General features: G+C 43.3%; 1 protein-coding gene across 1 annotated transcript; it reads right to left on the bottom strand.

Moving 5' to 3' along the window:
* Nucleotides 1–462: 462 nt before the first annotated feature.
* VKORC1L1 (vitamin K epoxide reductase complex subunit 1 like 1) lies at nucleotides 463–15,260 on the bottom strand. Its single transcript, XM_064729038.1, has 3 exons — nucleotides 15,034–15,260; nucleotides 2,405–2,514; nucleotides 463–830 (listed from the first exon to the last, which is right to left on the bottom strand). The coding sequence occupies exons 1-3, from the start codon at nucleotides 15,225–15,227 to the stop codon at nucleotides 604–606; spliced, it is 531 nt and encodes a 176-aa protein (XP_064585108.1). The 5' UTR covers nucleotides 15,228–15,260; the 3' UTR covers nucleotides 463–603.
* Between the last annotated feature and the right edge of the window lie 2,079 nt (nucleotides 15,261–17,339).

Here is a 17,339-nt window from a genome sequence, read left to right as displayed (position 1 = left end):
CTGAACCCTCTGACAGCTCCTAACCAAACCCATGGGACAGTGAGTTCTCCAGGGATGAAACCAAGAGTTCTAATTTTATTTACAGTATAAGTCCTAGTCAAATCTAAGTCCATCAGCTAAAAAAAAAAAAAAAAAAAAGAAAAAGAAAAAAAGAAAAAAAAATACACTTACTGTAAACATGGCAACATTAAATATGGTGATGCTAGTCTAGAATATTTCATGTCATGATCACATCTTGTTATACCTGAATTTATATACAGGATATTTTATAGCAAGTGTTACCCACTTCACAAGTGGAGGGGGAAGAGAGAGAGTCTAGGTTTTGCTGTGGCTAAAACTCCTTCAAAGTAAAGTTAAAGCTTGTCTTTGATTGTTATAGAGCTTTCTTTCACAACCACATTGAAACTGAAGATTAGCACAGAGAAATTATCTGGGGCCCCTTGAAATTTATCATTCAAAATTTCCATTATGATTCTCGTGGTGGGGGGGGGGGGGGAAAGAGGGGGGCAAAAAGTGTCTGATATGGAGAATAAAAAAATTACTGCAAAATAAACTTAATGGAAGTTGGGTCTTCAGACTGTCAGTCAAAAGTTCCAGCAGGGGTTATTCCTGTTTGGGTTGGAGTTGCCTCTTCCAGGCCTCGTTCAAATAAACTAGTCGTTTGTAGTTGATGATAAAGAGAATGAAGTTCAGCAAATATGTGAGCACGCAGACAATGCAAAATTCCTTCAGCACGAAGTACAGGATGTATGCCAAGTACAGGGACCCTACTACAGACACTATGGAGGATGTCATGAGGATCAGAGCTGCTACTGCACTTGCTGTCATACCTGCAACGAGAGAGACAAAGTTACTCACCCCTCTCCACACAGAGCAAAGCTCAATTCAAGCTCAGCCCCTCAGGAAGAGTCACACAAAATTCTGGTTAAAATAACAGCTGGGTATTGGAGAGGAGCAAAACTCAATTCAAGCTCAGCCACTCAGCTTCTGGTTAAAATAACACCTGGGTATTGGAGAGGAGCAAAACTGAATTCAAACTCAGCAAGAGTTACACAAAATTTTGGTTAAAATGCCACCTGGGTATTGGAGAGGAGCAAAACTGAATTCAAACTCAGTCACTCAGCAAGTTACACAAAATTCTGGTTAAAATAACACCTGGGTATTGGAGAGGAGCAAAACTCAATTCAAACTGAGCCACTCAGCTTCTGGTTAAAATAACACCTGGGTATTGGAGAGGAGCAAAACTGAATTCAAACTCAGCCACTCAGCAAGAGTTACACAAAATTCTGGTTAAAATAACACCTGGGTATTTGGAGAGGAGCAAAACTGAATTCAAACTCAGCAAGAGTTCCACAAAATTTTGATTAAAATGCCACCTGGGTATTGGAGAGGAGCAAAACTCAATTCAAACTGAGCCACTCAGCAACAGTTCCACAAAATTCTGGTTAAAATAACACCTGGGTATTTGGAGAGGAGCAAAACTGAATTCAAACTCAGCCCCTCAGCAAGAATTACACAAAATTCTGGTTAAAATAACACCTGGGCATTTGGAGAGGAGCAAAACTGAATTCAAACTCAGCAAGAGTTACACAAAATTCTGGTTAAAATAACACCTGGGCATTTGGAGAGGAGCAAAACTCAATTCAAACTCAGCCCCTCAGCAACAGTTACACAAAATTCTGGTTAAAATAACAGCTGGGTATTTGGAGAGGAGCAAAACTCAATTCAAGCTCAGTCACTCAGCAAGAGTTACACAAAATTCTGGTTAAAATAACACCTGGGTATTGGAGAGGAGCAAAACTGAATTCAAACTCAGCCCCTCAGCAAGAGTTACACAAAATTCTGGTTAAAATGCCAGCTGGGTATTTGGAGAGGAGTATCTAAGGCTCTGTCTGACAGCCCTAGGATAAGGAGTGTGTGTAGGATTAACCATCCTCATATTCCTGAGTTATAGGAAAATTCGTGGTCAGGTTATTTCTGTCAGGATTAACAGCTTTGTAGCAAACCACAGAGTTACTAAGAAATATATAAAATTATATTTCATGCACTTTTTTTGCCTGCTCTCTCCATTACTCCTCCAAAACTTGCCCATTCCATTTTTATTCCCTCTCTTTTCCACCATGCAATCCAATGCCAAATTTACTGGAGTGAAAATACCAGCACAGAAACTGTCTTCACACTTGGATTATTAATAGCATATCAGGAGGAAATGCAATTACTCTTGTTATCAGTTGGGTTTTAAGCCCTTTGGACAGATGTATCATTAGAGTGCTGCTAAAAAAAACCCCCAAGATATAAAATCAGAAGCATTTATCTGGTTTCCTGCAGATTGTGCAATGGATATTGCTCTCCTCCTCCATCCCCACAGCCCTGCTTGCAGGCTCTGAAGTGAATGAATACTTACCAAGTAGCATTTGTAGTATATAAAACACCAGGCCAAAAACACTGTTGGACTGATTTATTGCACTGTCCTTTCCAAAGATGGAACCCAAGAGACCGAATCCTCGACCCCATCTGTAAAACAGGGAAATGAATTAACTCTGATTTGCCCACCTCCTGCTTTCCTGCAGCATTTCCACTTCAGGGCTCCTGGGGAAAGAAAAGAACACAAATTCTGACATGATTTATGTGGTGCTCTCCTGGAAAACCAAGCAGCAACAGGGGGAGCACTGGGCACAGATTTATTGAAGTTGTTTGACACACCAGGAACTGCTGAGGGAAATTCACTGAACACCAGCTCTGCTTCCCAAGGAGTTTGGAGCTGTTTTGTCACACAAACATTTCCTTCCCCCAGTGGCAGCTTTAGCAGCTCTGCACTGTGAGGTGTTCACAGGGGTCTGAGGGTGAGGGAAGAGATGAGGATCTGACTCCATGTTTCAGAAGGCTGATTTATTATTTGATGATATATATTATATTAAAACTATACTAAAAGAACAGAGGAGAAGGTTTCCTCTCAGAAGGCTGGTTAAGAACAGAAAGGAATGAATAACAAAGGTTTGTGGCTCAGAGAGTCCGAGCCAGCTGACTGTGATTGGCCATTAATTACAAACAAACACGAGACCAATCCCAGATGCACCTGTTGCATTCCACAGCAGCAGATAATCAATGTTTACATTTTGTTCCTGAGGTCTCTCAGCTTCTCAGGAGGAAAAATCCTAAGGAAAGGATTTTCATGAAGAGATGTCTGTGAGCCTGCACCACAGTCAATTGGACACAAGGTCACTACAAAGCTGAGGCAAGGATTTGTTCCACTCCCTTTGTCTGCATCAGAGCAGGAGAAGAATCAGGCCATAAATCTGCACCTCAGGAGGAACCCAAATCTGTCAAGCACACGAGCTGAGCATGGCACCGTCACAAGATCCCCAGCCCTCGTTTGTGGGAGCTCTTGCACAGTGGGACACTTTGAACCAGCTCCTGAAATCCCCACAAAGTGACTTTCACCTTTCAGTGCTGAGGCAGAAAGCAGCACAAGCCCTACAAAAGGAGGAGCAAAGATTAAATTAGCAATTGTGTTTGTGCCAGAAACCATTAATTCCATGCCCTAAGGCAGATCATGCCATTATTTGTAAAAAGCAAAGTGAGAACCCTATTTATTAGTGTCACTTGAAAATATGAAGTTATTTTGTTACTCCCAGGTAATTTAACTCACAGGAGCACACTGGGATATCTGCCAGCAGATTTTTGGAGCATCAAGCCAAGCAAACAAATGAAAGGTTTGCTTCACATTAGCAAGGTAAAAAAGTGCCAATCCTCATCCTGCAGCAGCAGGAACTCCAAGGAAAGTGCAGTTTTAGGAATTTCCTGTCCCAGAGGCAATGGCCCTGCTAACACAGCTCAGGTAGGAATGGTGCTGCTGTCACTCACCCCACATCACATTTTTCTCACAGAAAGAGGCACCACTATAAGGATAATTTAAGACTTTCTAGTCTCACAGCCATCTGTGCAAATCTCATTATTTTAATTGCAGCCTAAGTCTGAATTTACTATTAATACTCTTGTGCTCTTCTCCCCAAGAAACCCAGCAGGTCCCAGTTCTTAGAAAGCAGATTTACTGTACAGTCAAAAATTAAACAATTTCAGTTAGTTTGGTCTCAAATCTTTTACAAGTGAAACTTTTGTGCCAATATTAAGCTTCAAGGCAGCACAGAATGCTTTTCCAGAGGACAGAGCCTCAGCATCCCAGAGCTGCCAGGAAAAGCAGCAGAACTGCCTGGCTCTCTCTGCTCTCACCCCAGGGCAGCTCTGGGGCTGTGGAAATTACAAAGAATTACAAAAAAATCTCAGTTATGGTGAGATTTCCCTCCACAGCTCAAATGTTATCTGGATTTTAAGTGAGAAATGTTAATTTTTTTAGCTTTCCTGATAGTCACAGCACATGTAACAATTGTCTTGTGGTGTCCAAATTCCAAAGGCTGAATTAAAGAGCCACACAAACACATTTAAGAAATTATCATAGTAGTATATAAAATAGTTTAGTATATATACTTTAGTAGTATATACTACTAAAACTACATAGTATAGTATATATATGTAGTTTAGTATATGCTACATAGTGTAGTATATAAAACTACTACTTTTTATATTTAATAGTTTATTTATTTTTCTATATTTATTATTTTATTACATTTATAGATGCTTCAGCCTGCCATGCCCAAGTTCAGTTCATTGTTGAGAATTCATGTCAGGGTGACATTAAAATGATTTGAACACATTCAGGTTTTCTTGCACAACCTGAAGCAGGCAAAGGTTCAGCATCAGCCTAACTCCAACCAAGGGCAGGATGCTGAATCCAGCCCTACCTGAGTGCTCTCACATCCTGAGATCTGAGAGCAGCTTCAAATATCAGAAATGGCATTTTACAGGACTTGAAATGTCAGAAATGGCATTTTATGGGACTTGAAATATCAGAGAAGGCATTTTACAGAACTTAGAAATATCAGAAATGGCATTTTACAGGACTTGTAATATCAGAAATGGCATTTTACAGACCCTGACCCTGCAGCTGCTCTGCAGAATAATCAAATGTTGCCAGAGGAGGGATAACGAGTCCCAGCCCTGGCCAGAGTCAGAGCCCTGCACTGATCTGTGCAGAGCTGCAAGGTCAGAGCACAGGGAAAGCTTTTTCCACATGCAGGAGTTCATGAAGTGTCTTGTTGGCCTTGTAGCAGCTTTGAGGACACCAAGGATTGAATTTCAGGTCTAATCTCACATCTTACTGCACACACTTGGAGCCAGCTCAGCAGCCTGGGCTTTAGCACACAACACTTTTCCCAGCCTTATAAGGGTTGGAGTGGGAGCAAGTGTTCTGCATCAAATGAAAAGCAAAGTATTTAGACTTTATAGATTTATTTTGTATATTCCCATTCCCATCTCATTTCCCTGCTGAAAAGTCTAAATTGTCTCCTGATTTTATGAACATTGTAAAACTCACAATGAACCAGGAACTTCTGCCAGCAAGTGGAGGAAGGATGAGAACTGAGCAGAGAGTGTTCATTTTCACACCAGACTCAGGTGTGAATTGCCTGAGTGATGAAAACTTCAAAGTCTAAAAAAATATGGCAAAGAAGAAAGTCCTAATAGCAAGATAAGCAAAAAAAAAAAAAGTCAGAAGTATTTAATGTAACCTGCATTTTACAAAAAAAAATGTAATTTAGAAGAAGTGTTATCATTTGCATGATTATTTTTTGGTACAGAATGTAAACACAATGAGCTGCAGGATGTACAGAGCTGCCTGCAGAGCAGGATGAAAGCAGAGCCTGATTTCTGCTGCCTGTCCTGCCTCTGCCTGGTGGCTCCATCCCCGAGGAGCAGCAGATCCAGGTCACTGTCACCCCAGGTGACTCAGAGCTCTGACACACTCAGGGGCCAAACCCACTCTCACCACACCCCAGTTTCACTGCTATTAAAAATCAAAAGCAATCTCAGCTAATTACAAGGAACAAACCTTTAAGATATCTTTGTAACTCAGTTTCCCTCCCTATCTGCATGTACCACTCTCAATGTTCTTTAAAATGTTAAAAAGTGATTCAAGAAATTGAAAATTAAATGATTCATCTCCTTTCCCAACATCTACAATTGAACATTGCAGTGATTTTCTGTCCTCTTTTATCAAAAGGAGGTTTAGAAATTTTATTACCCACCCTCTACACAATGCCCCTTTTGGTTTGAGGTCCTTCACAAAGCTCAGCAATGTTGCATTTTCAGAAGTTTGAAGCAGTATTTGTGTGCAATTGTTACTTCTTAACAGGAAGATAAAAAGAATTGAAGTCACTGTGCTTCACAAGTGATGTACCTCCAATAAAATCTGACACTTTTACATCACTAAAATCATTTCAATCTCTTTTGCACAATTATGAACATCCTCTGTGTTCCAAAACAGGACACACTTGAAACATTTTAACATAATTTAGCACAGAAAATGCTAAAAGGGAACACAAGAACCTCATTTAGTCCACCAGCATCTCAAACATTTTAGAGGGCAAGCAAACACCCTTCCAGTTGAACAAGTTACAAGTTCTGAGCTGTCAGCACCGGCTCCAAAAGCAGCAGAATTCCATTGCTGCCAAACCCACCAAGTCAAACAAAGCAAGCAGAAAGGGTTTGTTCAGCCAGGAGTTGGAGCAGGGTCCCCCTGTAGGAAATGCTGGGGTGTTTCTGCAGCCACCCCAGCTCTCACAGCTGCCTGCAGATGTTCTGAACAATTTTATCAGAGATAATTCCCAATTATGATCCTTCCTTGGCCTCCACTGTCCTTAAGTGTGATGGTGCTCACAGGGGTCTGAGGATGAGGGCTCTGGTTCAGCTCAGGGGACCTTGGTTTCTCATCTCTCACAGCAGCTCCTGCAGGACACCCAGGCCCTAAGGATTGATTACAAACTACCCTAAACCTATCAATGAGTGGTTGTCCCTAAATCAGGAAGGTTCAGATCCTGTCCTACACCCTCATTAATAATAAAAGACTGGACCATTAACATTGGGGTTAGCCTTTTATAAACCCATCAAACCCTTGGCCCTTGAGAACTTCTCTCAACCATCAAGACATCACTGTGACCGTGCTGACAGGGCTCTGAGGGTGAGGGAGGAGATGAGGATCTGACTCCATGGTTCACAAGGCTGATTTATTATTTTATGATATATATTACATTAAAACTATACTAAAATAATAGAAGAAAGGATTTCATCACAAGGCTGGCTAAGAATAGAAAAAGAAAGAATGATAACAAAGGTTTGTGTCCCAGAGAGTCCGAGCCAGCTGACTGTGATTGGCCATTAATTAGAAACAACCACATGAGCCAATCAAGATGCACCTGTTGCATTCCACAGCAGCAGATAATCAATGTTTACATTTGGTTCCTGAGGCCTCTCAGCTTCTCAGGAGTAAAAATCCTAAGGAAAGGATTTTCCATAACACGTCATGGTTACACCTAAGGATCAGCTGGAACTCCTGAACTGGGGTTTCACCTGCACCAACCCCTGGCAGCCTCCCCTGAGGCTTCCTGGGTGTCCCAGATGTTTTCTGAGCATTTCTGACCTCAACCACCAGCCCTGGTGATGAGCAGAACCCCATCCCCTGGATTTCACCTGGAAACCCCCTGGTTTTTATGCCCAGAACTGAACCAAGCCCTGGATTTCCATTTACCATGGAAAGAACCCCACTGGATTCAGTGACAGCTCCAGCATGCCTTGAAAAAAGGACAAAATTCCCAGGTTTCATTCCAGTGTCCCCAAGGACTGCTTGGAAATGCAACCAAATCCCTCAGGGGACCAGATTATTCAAAGGCTTCTCTGATCCCAAATCTGCATTTGTGCAGCAGCTTTGCCAACACAATTCTCTCTGTTGTTGGGTTTGGTGCAAAAGGGCAAACAAGAACAAAGATTCTGTACTCAAACTGCAAGGAAAGAATTCAAATTTGGGTGGTTTTGGGTAGTAGTAGTAATTACTTAAGCAGTAGTTGCTTCCTCTCATTTCAGGATTATTTCTCATCCCATGAGCATTATTTTGTTATCAACAGCAAGCACCCCTTACCCCTCTGTAACCTAGAGGAAACAATAAATCAAATTTTATCAAAACCAAAAACTGATAAGTGATGTGCACATTTCCTTAAGCACCACTGGAATTCTGAGATAATTCCTGGTCCAGAATGAAAGTTCTGAGAGGGGAGCAGAGCTCACCCCCTGCCCTCAGTGAAAAGCTCATAGAAAAGTCAAAGGATCTGCAGCAGGTTAAGAAACTTTGGTTGCAACTTCTTTCCAGCTTCACCACAGGATTTTGGATTAAATCTAATTCATGGCTTCAAGGCCACTCTTAACAGTCTTAATAAATTAAGTAAAAGCCTTCAATTAGAAGCCACAAAAAAGAAGATTAAAAATTCCCATTGGTAAACTTGCCAGGAGTGCTCAAAAATGTTGATACACTTAATTTCATGTTTAAATCTATTAGCAGCATTTAGCATAACCAAATGAGGTTTTCTTCTATATATCCTCCAGCTCTGCTTCAGATAGAGTCTGTAAAAACTCTCAGTGTCTAGATCAGCAAAATATTAAGCAGACAGTGGATAATTATTAAATATAATTATTTTATAGCAGCCTTTACAGAAGCTCTGGCTATCCAAGATATAAACCAACAGCACAGATTCCTTCTATTCCTTCCTTAATAATCTTTTCTATTAAGCTACCATAAATGAAGCCCAAGTTTGAATTATAAGCACTTTGTTAAATTTACTGTGCACCCAGCAGAATAATTCCTAGCCCTATTAGAAATTCCAATCAAGCTGGAAATTATATATTTATGGAAAGCAAAAATTAACATGTTTGTGTGAGCACTGGAAAATAACTCGTGGGATATCAGGAATTGATTGCTATAAATATGAATAACTGCTAGATAATGTTCTTTAATTGGAATTAAGCAAACTTGATACACAAGAAGTTTACAGGAGTTGCCTCAGGACAGAATATCAGCTCAAGGAGTTTTCTCCATGCCCCATTTCCTCGGACATTGGGGTTGTTTCTGTCCCTTTGATCCCTGTAAAGATGCACCAGGGCAGCTCTAGCAAGGTGTGCTCTGCTGAGAAACCAGCACGGGGCAGTTTCACCTGCAATTCCCACCCATCTGCAGAGGAGCAGCTCTACAGCAGCACAAACAGAACACAGGGTGTAAATTCGGTGTTTAAAGCGATTTATGGATGTGGCAGAACCATACAATAACACTACACTGCACTGAATTTGGCTTCTCCTATTTCTCCCTGCCCAATTCCAAACCAGAGATTTTCCAAGCTTCCCTCAGACAGCAAACCCACTAATCCAAAATCCCTTTTTCTTATCCTAACACCTTACAGCACTCACTAACACTTGCAGCTGAAAACCTCAAACACATCTGGATATTTGCTTGCAGGTGCAGCAAGGAAAATAACTCCTGGGATATCAGGAATTGATTGCTATAAATATGAATAACTGCTAGATAATGTTCTTTAATTGGAATTAAGCAAACTTGATACACAAGAAGTTTACAGGAGTTGCCTCAGGACAGAATATCAGCTTGGGGAGTTTTCTCCATGTCCCATTTCCTTGGACATTGGGGCTGTTTTTGTCACTTTGATCCCTGTAAAGATGCACCAGGGCAGCTCTAGCAAGGTGTGCTCTGCTGAGAAACCAGCACGGGGCAGTTTCACCTGCAATTCCCACCCATCTGCAGAGGAGCAGCTCTACAGCAGCACAAACAGAACACAGGGTGTAAATTCGGTGTTTAAAGTGATTTATGGATGTGGCAGAAACCATACAATAACACTACACTGAATTTGGCTTCTCCAATTTCTCCCTGCCCAATTCCAAACCAGAGATTTTCCAAGCTTCCCTCAGACAGCAAACCCAGTGAATCCAGAATCCCTTTTTCTTATCCTGACACCTTACAGCACTCACTAACACTTGCAGCTGAAGACCTCAAAAATATCTGGATATTTGCTTGTAGGTGCAGCAAGGAAAAACCTCCTGGGATATCAGGAATTTATTGCTATAAATATGAATAACTGCTAGATGATGTTCTTTAATTGGAATTAAGCAAACTTGATAGACAAGAAGTTTACAGGACTTGCCTCAGGAAAGAATATCAGCATGGGGAGTTTTCTCCATGTCCCATTTCCTTGGACATTGGGGCTGTTTTTGTCACTTTGATCCCTGCAAGGTGTGCTCTGCTGAGAAACCAGCACGGGGCAGTTCCACCTGCAATTCCCACCCATCTGCAGAGGAGCAGCTCTACAGCAGCACAAACAGAACACAGGGTGTAAATTCGGTGTTTAAAGTGATTTATGGATGTGGCAGAACCATACAATAACACTACACTGAATTTGGCTTCTCCTATTTCTCCCTGCCCAACTCCAAACCAGAGATTTTCCAAGCTTCCCTCAGACAGCAAACCCAGTGAAACCAAAATCCCTTTTTCTTATCCTAACACCTTACAGCACTCACTAACACTTGCAGCTGAAAACCTCAAACACATCTGGATATTTGCTTGCAGGTGCAGCAAGGAAAATAACTCCTGGGATATCAGGAATTGATTGCTATAAATATGAATAACTGCTAGATAATGTTCTTTAATTGGAATTAAGCAAACTTGATACACAAGAAGTTTATAGGAGTGACCCACAACAGAACCTGTTTAAACATCAGCTCAGGGAGTTTTCTCCATGTCCCATTTCCTTCGACATTGGGGTTGTTTCTGTCCCTTTGATCCCTGTAAAGATGCACCAGGGCAGCTCTAGCAAGGTGTGCTCTGCTGAGAAACCAGCACGGGGCAGTTCCACCTGCAATTCCCACCCATCTGCAGAGGAGCAGCTCTACAGCAGCACAAACAGAACACAGGGTGTAAATTCGGTGTTTAAAGTGATTTATGGATGTGGCAGAACCATACAATAACACTACACTGAATTTGGCTTCTCCTATTTCTCCCTGCCCAACTCCAAACCAGAGATTTTCCAAGCTTCCCTCAGACAGCAAACCCACTAATCCAAAATCCCTTTTTCTTATCCTAACACCTTACAGCACTCACTAACACTTGCAGCTGAAAACCTCAAACACATCTGGATATTTGCTTGCAGGTGCAGCAAGGAAAATAACTCCTGGGATATCAGGAATTGATTGCTATAAATATGAATAACTGCTAGATAATGTTCTTTAAATGGAATTAAGCAAACTTGACAGACAAGAAGTTTACAGGAGGTGCCTCAGGACAGAATATCAGCTCAGGGAGTTTTCTCCATGTCCCATTTCCTTGGACATTGGGGCTGTTTTTGTCACTTTGATCCCTGCAAGGTGTGCTCTGCTGAGAAACCAGCACGGGGCAGTTTCACCTGCAATTCCCACCCATCTGCAGAGGAGCAGCTCTACAGCAGCACAAACAGAACACAGGGTGTAAATTCGATGTTTAAAGTGATTTATGGATGTGGCAGAACTATAAAATAACACTACACCTGTCACAGGGCACCCTTTCAGAGCTGCCCACAGCACACCCCACATGTAACAGGCATTTGCAGGTGAATATTTTGGTGCATCCACAGGAAACACAAGGTGGATGTGCAATTTTATTATAGAGGAAAGTGTCCCCACCCATGGCAGGGGCTGGGACAAGATGACCTTGAAGGTCCCTTCCAGCCCAAACCATTCTGTCACATCAGAATTTCCCACAACTTTCCCAAGTGCCTCAAACACAAGACACCAATCCAAAACTCTGCCCACGAACAGAACAGGGAATTCCTGAAATACCAATGACATGCAGCTTCTCAAAATGCTATTTTCACTCTAGAACTCCTTCAGCAATCAGGCAAAGATCAATATTGACTATTGCCAAACCCCTTCAGTGACGCAGCTGCAAATATTGCTAAAGATACCCAGGTGCCCTTTGCTCGTCTGTGCTGCTGTCTTGAGGCTCTCACAGCATTCATTAATGCATGCCAGGCTGCTAAAGTCATTCAAAACCTCTCATTTATCCTCCAATTCATCGAGGAACAAAGGAAAAATGGATTAGCAGATCCCAAAATCTCTCAGGGCATGGAAAAGAGCAAAGCCAAAGGCTCTGAGTCTCTGCATTACCACTTAAAGGTCACATTTTATTTCAAGCTGGAGCATGACCTGTAGGACTTGAAATGGGTTTTATTACTTTAATTCCCACTGTGAAAATACAGCAAGACCAAAAATATTTTTCAGTGGAAAACTATTATCTAGTTTATAAATAAGTCATTCTTGACCCTTAATAATTCTCAACTATCAGACAGCAATTAATTTAAAATAACTACAGCAATTAGGGAGGTATTGCCCTAATACCTGCCATTATCAGCCACTCCTTAGCAAATTTTATTTTTAAACTATTTCCTGAACTTTCCCCTTGATAAAAATTTGAAATATGCTGACCATTCATGTTTTGGGTAAGGGATACTGGGCAGGGATCTCTCCAACATAACCTTCTGCATGAGTCAGGCTGTGATAGGAGATTTTCTGTGCTCCTCCCTCTGCATGCTGGCACTCTTTACATTTCTGCTCTTGCTCTTGTGCCAATGCCAGATCTGGCTTAAAAGCAAGACTTGGAAATACCAACAGCTGGTGAAAAAAACTCCGCCCAAAATACCAGAAAAAGTCAGCTCAGGAAGGAATAAAGTAATTTATTCTAATTATTCTATGCATTTTAAATGAATCCTAACAGCATTTAGTGCTTTTTAAAGTTCAGTTCACTCTTGGAGTCAAAACTCAAGATGTGAAGATTGTAACATTCCAAGTTCCATCAGCAATTCCAGCTTGGATAAAAAGTCACATAACCCAAGGAAACATCTAAATGCCAAAGTTGGAACAGAAGTTTCTCACCCAGTTAACTCTGCAGAGTTAGCTCTAATAATTAGCTAATCCATTAAATTCTGTCAGTGTAACAGCTCAATGAGAATGTGGAAGTTAAATCTGAATTACCTGAGAAAAAGGTGGAACACAATTGAAACGAATCAATTAATTTTGGACTGACAGTGTAACAGCTCAATGAGAAAAGATACGTAGAGTTAAATCTGAACTACCTGTGAAAAAGCTGGAACACAAAACTGAAACTCTACAACCCCAGTGAAATCTAAGATGTGGTTAAAAGTTCCTTTTAGAAATGAAGTTCCTGAGAAACTTTGGTGATGTGGGAGCAAGGAACACTGACAGAGAACAGAGGATGGGAGCTGTGGGAATGTGGAAAATAAGATTAATTTCTTTCCAACTTTAATGCCTTGCCCTCCTGCATTACTTTTAAAGCAGAACTCCCCCTCTGTGTCCTGCACAGCCTGGAAAGCAAATTCTTCTCCAAATATGGTTGGAGTGAGCAGAACTTGCACGTTCCTTTTGCACAAACTCCTTTCACCACCTGCTCACACGATCACGAGCTCTCCTGGCATTTGCAGTGCTTCACTCCAGGCATGGTTCTCCTAGCAACTGCTGGCAGATCTGAGAGCATTTCATCCCCAACTCCTCACATTCTCATCCACAATTCCTCCAGCCAAGGATTCCCAGGTCTTACTCAACGTGTCAGCTGCAGCATTGCTAATGAACGCTGTAATTACTGAGCTCGGTTCCATAATTAGAAATAATTCCAATTATATCTTTAGGTAATTTCCTTCTGCCAAGTGTTCAGTAAACACCCATCAAAACTGTGACATCCCATTCCCTGTCACAAGAGAGCACTTGCTGCAACAACAAAAAGATGTTGGGGGACCAATTCTATACAAGAACAGGCTCCAGTCTCTGTTTTCTCTTTTTACCCCTTTATCTATTACTAAATGCTTGAATTTCTCTTATTCTCTTTTTACCCTTGTATCTGTGAGCAAAGTTAAATGCCTGATGAGACTCAGCAGCCTAATCATAATTTAATTTTTATTATTTGAATTTATCTGGTGAGTTTATTGAAGTTTTCTCCCTAGTTAGAGCCAAACTTCTCATTTCAGGCCACTTCCCAAGCAGAGATAGGAACAAGCACCTTCACAAACTGAACATGACCTGAGGCAGACAGAAAAGCAGAGTTAAAGGCTTTTCTCAATCACAATATCAGGTGGCCAGAGATACAGATCTCTGTCACACAATCTCACTTCTGTCACCACAGAAGAGGATTTAGGAAAAAGAGCTCCCTGGATATTTTGCCTCAATAATTTCACAGCTCCCAGCTTGACAGAGGATGAGAATACTCCCTCAAACTGGCTTGTTATGATGATACAGCAAGTACCTCTAAAAAACTGTGACAGCTTTTGCACAGGTTACACTAAGAGGGGAAAAAGGAAATCTCAAGTATTCATTCAACTGAAGGCACTAACACAATAATAACAAAATTGTCATTAAAATAAAGAGGAAGGATTTAATACATAGATTTCCTTAAGAACGACATTTATACAATGACTCTCCTGACAGAAATAAGAGCCCTTGGCCTTTAGAAAACAACAGCTGAACTGGCTGGACATCTGCAAAATAAGTCAGGATTTGGACTGGGCTTGTGCTGCAGAGGCATCCGAGCTTCCCTTGAATGAAGCACTTCCTCTGGATCACCAAAGCATCTCCTGTGCTGCCAGGATTCGTCCCAGTGAGAACGCAACACAGATACTGCAATTAACGCTAACAAAGCGAGCCCCCCGCAATCGCACTTGTTTGTGTTGTCCTTACCACTGCTCACACACATAGCACTGCACTATGCTCAGCTTTTACCACTGAAACGCCTGCCACTCCACCTAATTGCCACTGATTACAACACAGCAATTGCGGGTGCCTCACCCTGCGGCCGTAGCGATCCCGAAAATCCCCGTTCCCACAGCGGCCCCCCAGCCCCGGGGCTGCCCCGCACCGGGAGCGCTGCCCCGTCCCCGCCTGCCCCGGCCCCTCCGTGCCCCCGCCCGGCCCGCAGCCCCTCTGAGCACCGGCCCGGCCCCCAGCACGCCCCGAGGCACCGGAGGCAGCGCTCCGGGACCCGTCCCCAGCGCTGCCGCAGCCCTCAGCCCCTTCCCCCCGCGGGGGCGGCGGCGGCTCCCACCCGCGCCTCACCTGGAGGTGATGGCGGCGGAGCAGCGCACCCGCTCGCTGAGGTCGCACAGGGCCTGGTAGTGGCTGTCGCGGCCCTTCTCGCGCTCCAGGTGGCAGGCGTACAGGGACAGCAGGATGCCGGCGGCGCACACGGCGGACCGCGCCACCCGCTCCCAGCGCGGCACCGACACCCGCAGCAGGACGGGCGCCGCCATCTTGGCCCCGTCCCTCCGCCTCAGCCCGCGACGCGCGCCCGGCGCGGCCCCGCCCCGCGCACGCGCGCGATTCTCATTGGCCAGCCGCGCACGCGCGCGCGCCCCTCATTGGTCGGGCGGGCGGGCGCGCCACAGCCCCCTCCCCATTCCCCCCGCGCTGGCCACGCCCCCTCGCCGCTCGCGCCGGACGTGGCGCCTCGCGACGACGTCACGTCAGGCCTGGGCGGGGGTGGGGGGGGCGTGGCACGGCGCCCCCTGGCGGCCGCCGCGAGCCCGGCAGGGTCCCCTCACAGCGCCGCGCCCGCCCCCCGGAACCCAGAGAGAAAACTGGGCATTTCCAGCAGGAAAACGGGCTTTACAAAAGGAAAATGGGCATTTCCAAAAGGAAAATGGGCATTTCCAAAAGGAAAATGGGCTTTCCAAAAGGGAAATGGGCTTTTCCAACAGGAAAATGGGCTTTTCCAGCAGGAAAATGGGCATTTCCAAAAGGAAAATGGGCATTTCCAAAAGGAAAATGGGCTTTCCAAAAGGGAAATGGGCTTTTCCAAAAGGAAAATGGGTTTTTCCTCACGTTTTTTCCCTCCGATCTGGGACGCAGGGGAAACCAGGCAGTTCCAATAAATGCGAAAAAGTCTCCCCGGCTGAGCTGACCCTCAGGGATGATGTGTCACTTCACGCAGCTCAGGCGATGTGAGCCTCAACCCTGCTCTCCAGGGGTTTTTTGGTGATTTTGGGAAGAATGTGCCAAACTCCCACATCCTGCCCAGAGCCCATCTGGTGTGCAGAGTGCCTGGTACACTCCCAAACTCACCATGAGATTGTCTGGGATGTGTCATTTGGACAGACAATAGAAGGAATCTTTATTAAAAGTTTTATTTTCACACCACAGCCTTGAGCTCCACTTGGCTCAGGAGCAGCTGCTGATGGTTCCCCCAGGGCTCGCTCAGCGCCGCACTTGAGCAATGGGATTTCATCACTTATTTCCCACATCTGGGACCCCATTCTGCCACGTTGGGTCACAATCAGATGGACACAACCCGAAATCAGGCCTGGATCTTGTTTCTTTCACATCTTTGTGAAAAATGCATATTTTATGACTGGCTTTTCGCAAATATTAAAACGAATATTATATGTGAGGTGTTAGAAAGTAATGCTGTATTAATTCTCTTAAGTAGTGTGTTAAATATAGTTTTAGGTTATAAAAAATGTTAAAATAGAAACTATGCTATGCAGGATACTTTTTTTTAAAGAAAGTACTTGCAGCGAGATATCAACCACAGGACACCTAAATCTTTCAGAGAAAAAGAATTTATTGCCCTCTTATCAGAAGAAACAAACTCCTTCCCACCTCAAACGTGCTGCTAGAATTCAGAGGAAGAAGTTGACCACAACCAGACAGAATTCTGTATTTGAATGGAATTTATGCATCATGTGTATGAATATGCAACAGGCTGTTGTTTTTAATGGTTACTCCTTTGTTAACATGGGTCCTTTTTCAGGCTTGTGCTGCCCAGAAAAGGTACCCGGACATCCGTAACTCTTTGTTTTTATTGTCTCATATTGTCCTAATTCAAATCGTCCAAATTATTATTACTCTAATTATATTACTATTTTTATAACCATTTTATTACTATTAAACTTTTAAAATTTTGAAAACAAGTGATTGGCGTTTTTCACACCTTTCTGTCAAAAGAAGCGTCAGCACCTGGCTGGTGGTTAAAGAACCATTTAATCCCTGTGGTTTACAGGAAACAGCTGAAAATAAACAATCTTTGGTCGCTGTGAACATCACCACAACAATTTTTGCTGATTTTTTGGGATGGCCACCACTGGTTCTTGTGCCCTTCCCCGAATCCTTGTGAGCTGTGGGCATCAGCAGATGCGAGGGTGAGCCGGTACAAAAGGGAGCTCTGGAGTTTTCCCAAGGAAAGCAGCAGGACAAAGCACAATGGCAGCATTCATCCCGCCTGCAGTGCCATCCTGCCCTCATTGTTCTGCAAAACAAAACAAACCCAAGAGGGACGCGGTCACCAAATGACTTCAAGCGTCAAGAACCGCTCTGCTAGCAAAAAAAAAAAAGAGTGAAAATTGAGAATTATTAATTAAAGAGCA

This window comes from Zonotrichia leucophrys, chromosome 19 (assembly GCF_028769735.1).
Source record: "Zonotrichia leucophrys gambelii isolate GWCS_2022_RI chromosome 19, RI_Zleu_2.0, whole genome shotgun sequence".
Classification (NCBI taxonomy): domain Eukaryota; kingdom Metazoa; phylum Chordata; class Aves; order Passeriformes; family Passerellidae; genus Zonotrichia; species Zonotrichia leucophrys.
This window is presented reverse-complemented; position numbering and strand designations above follow the sequence as displayed.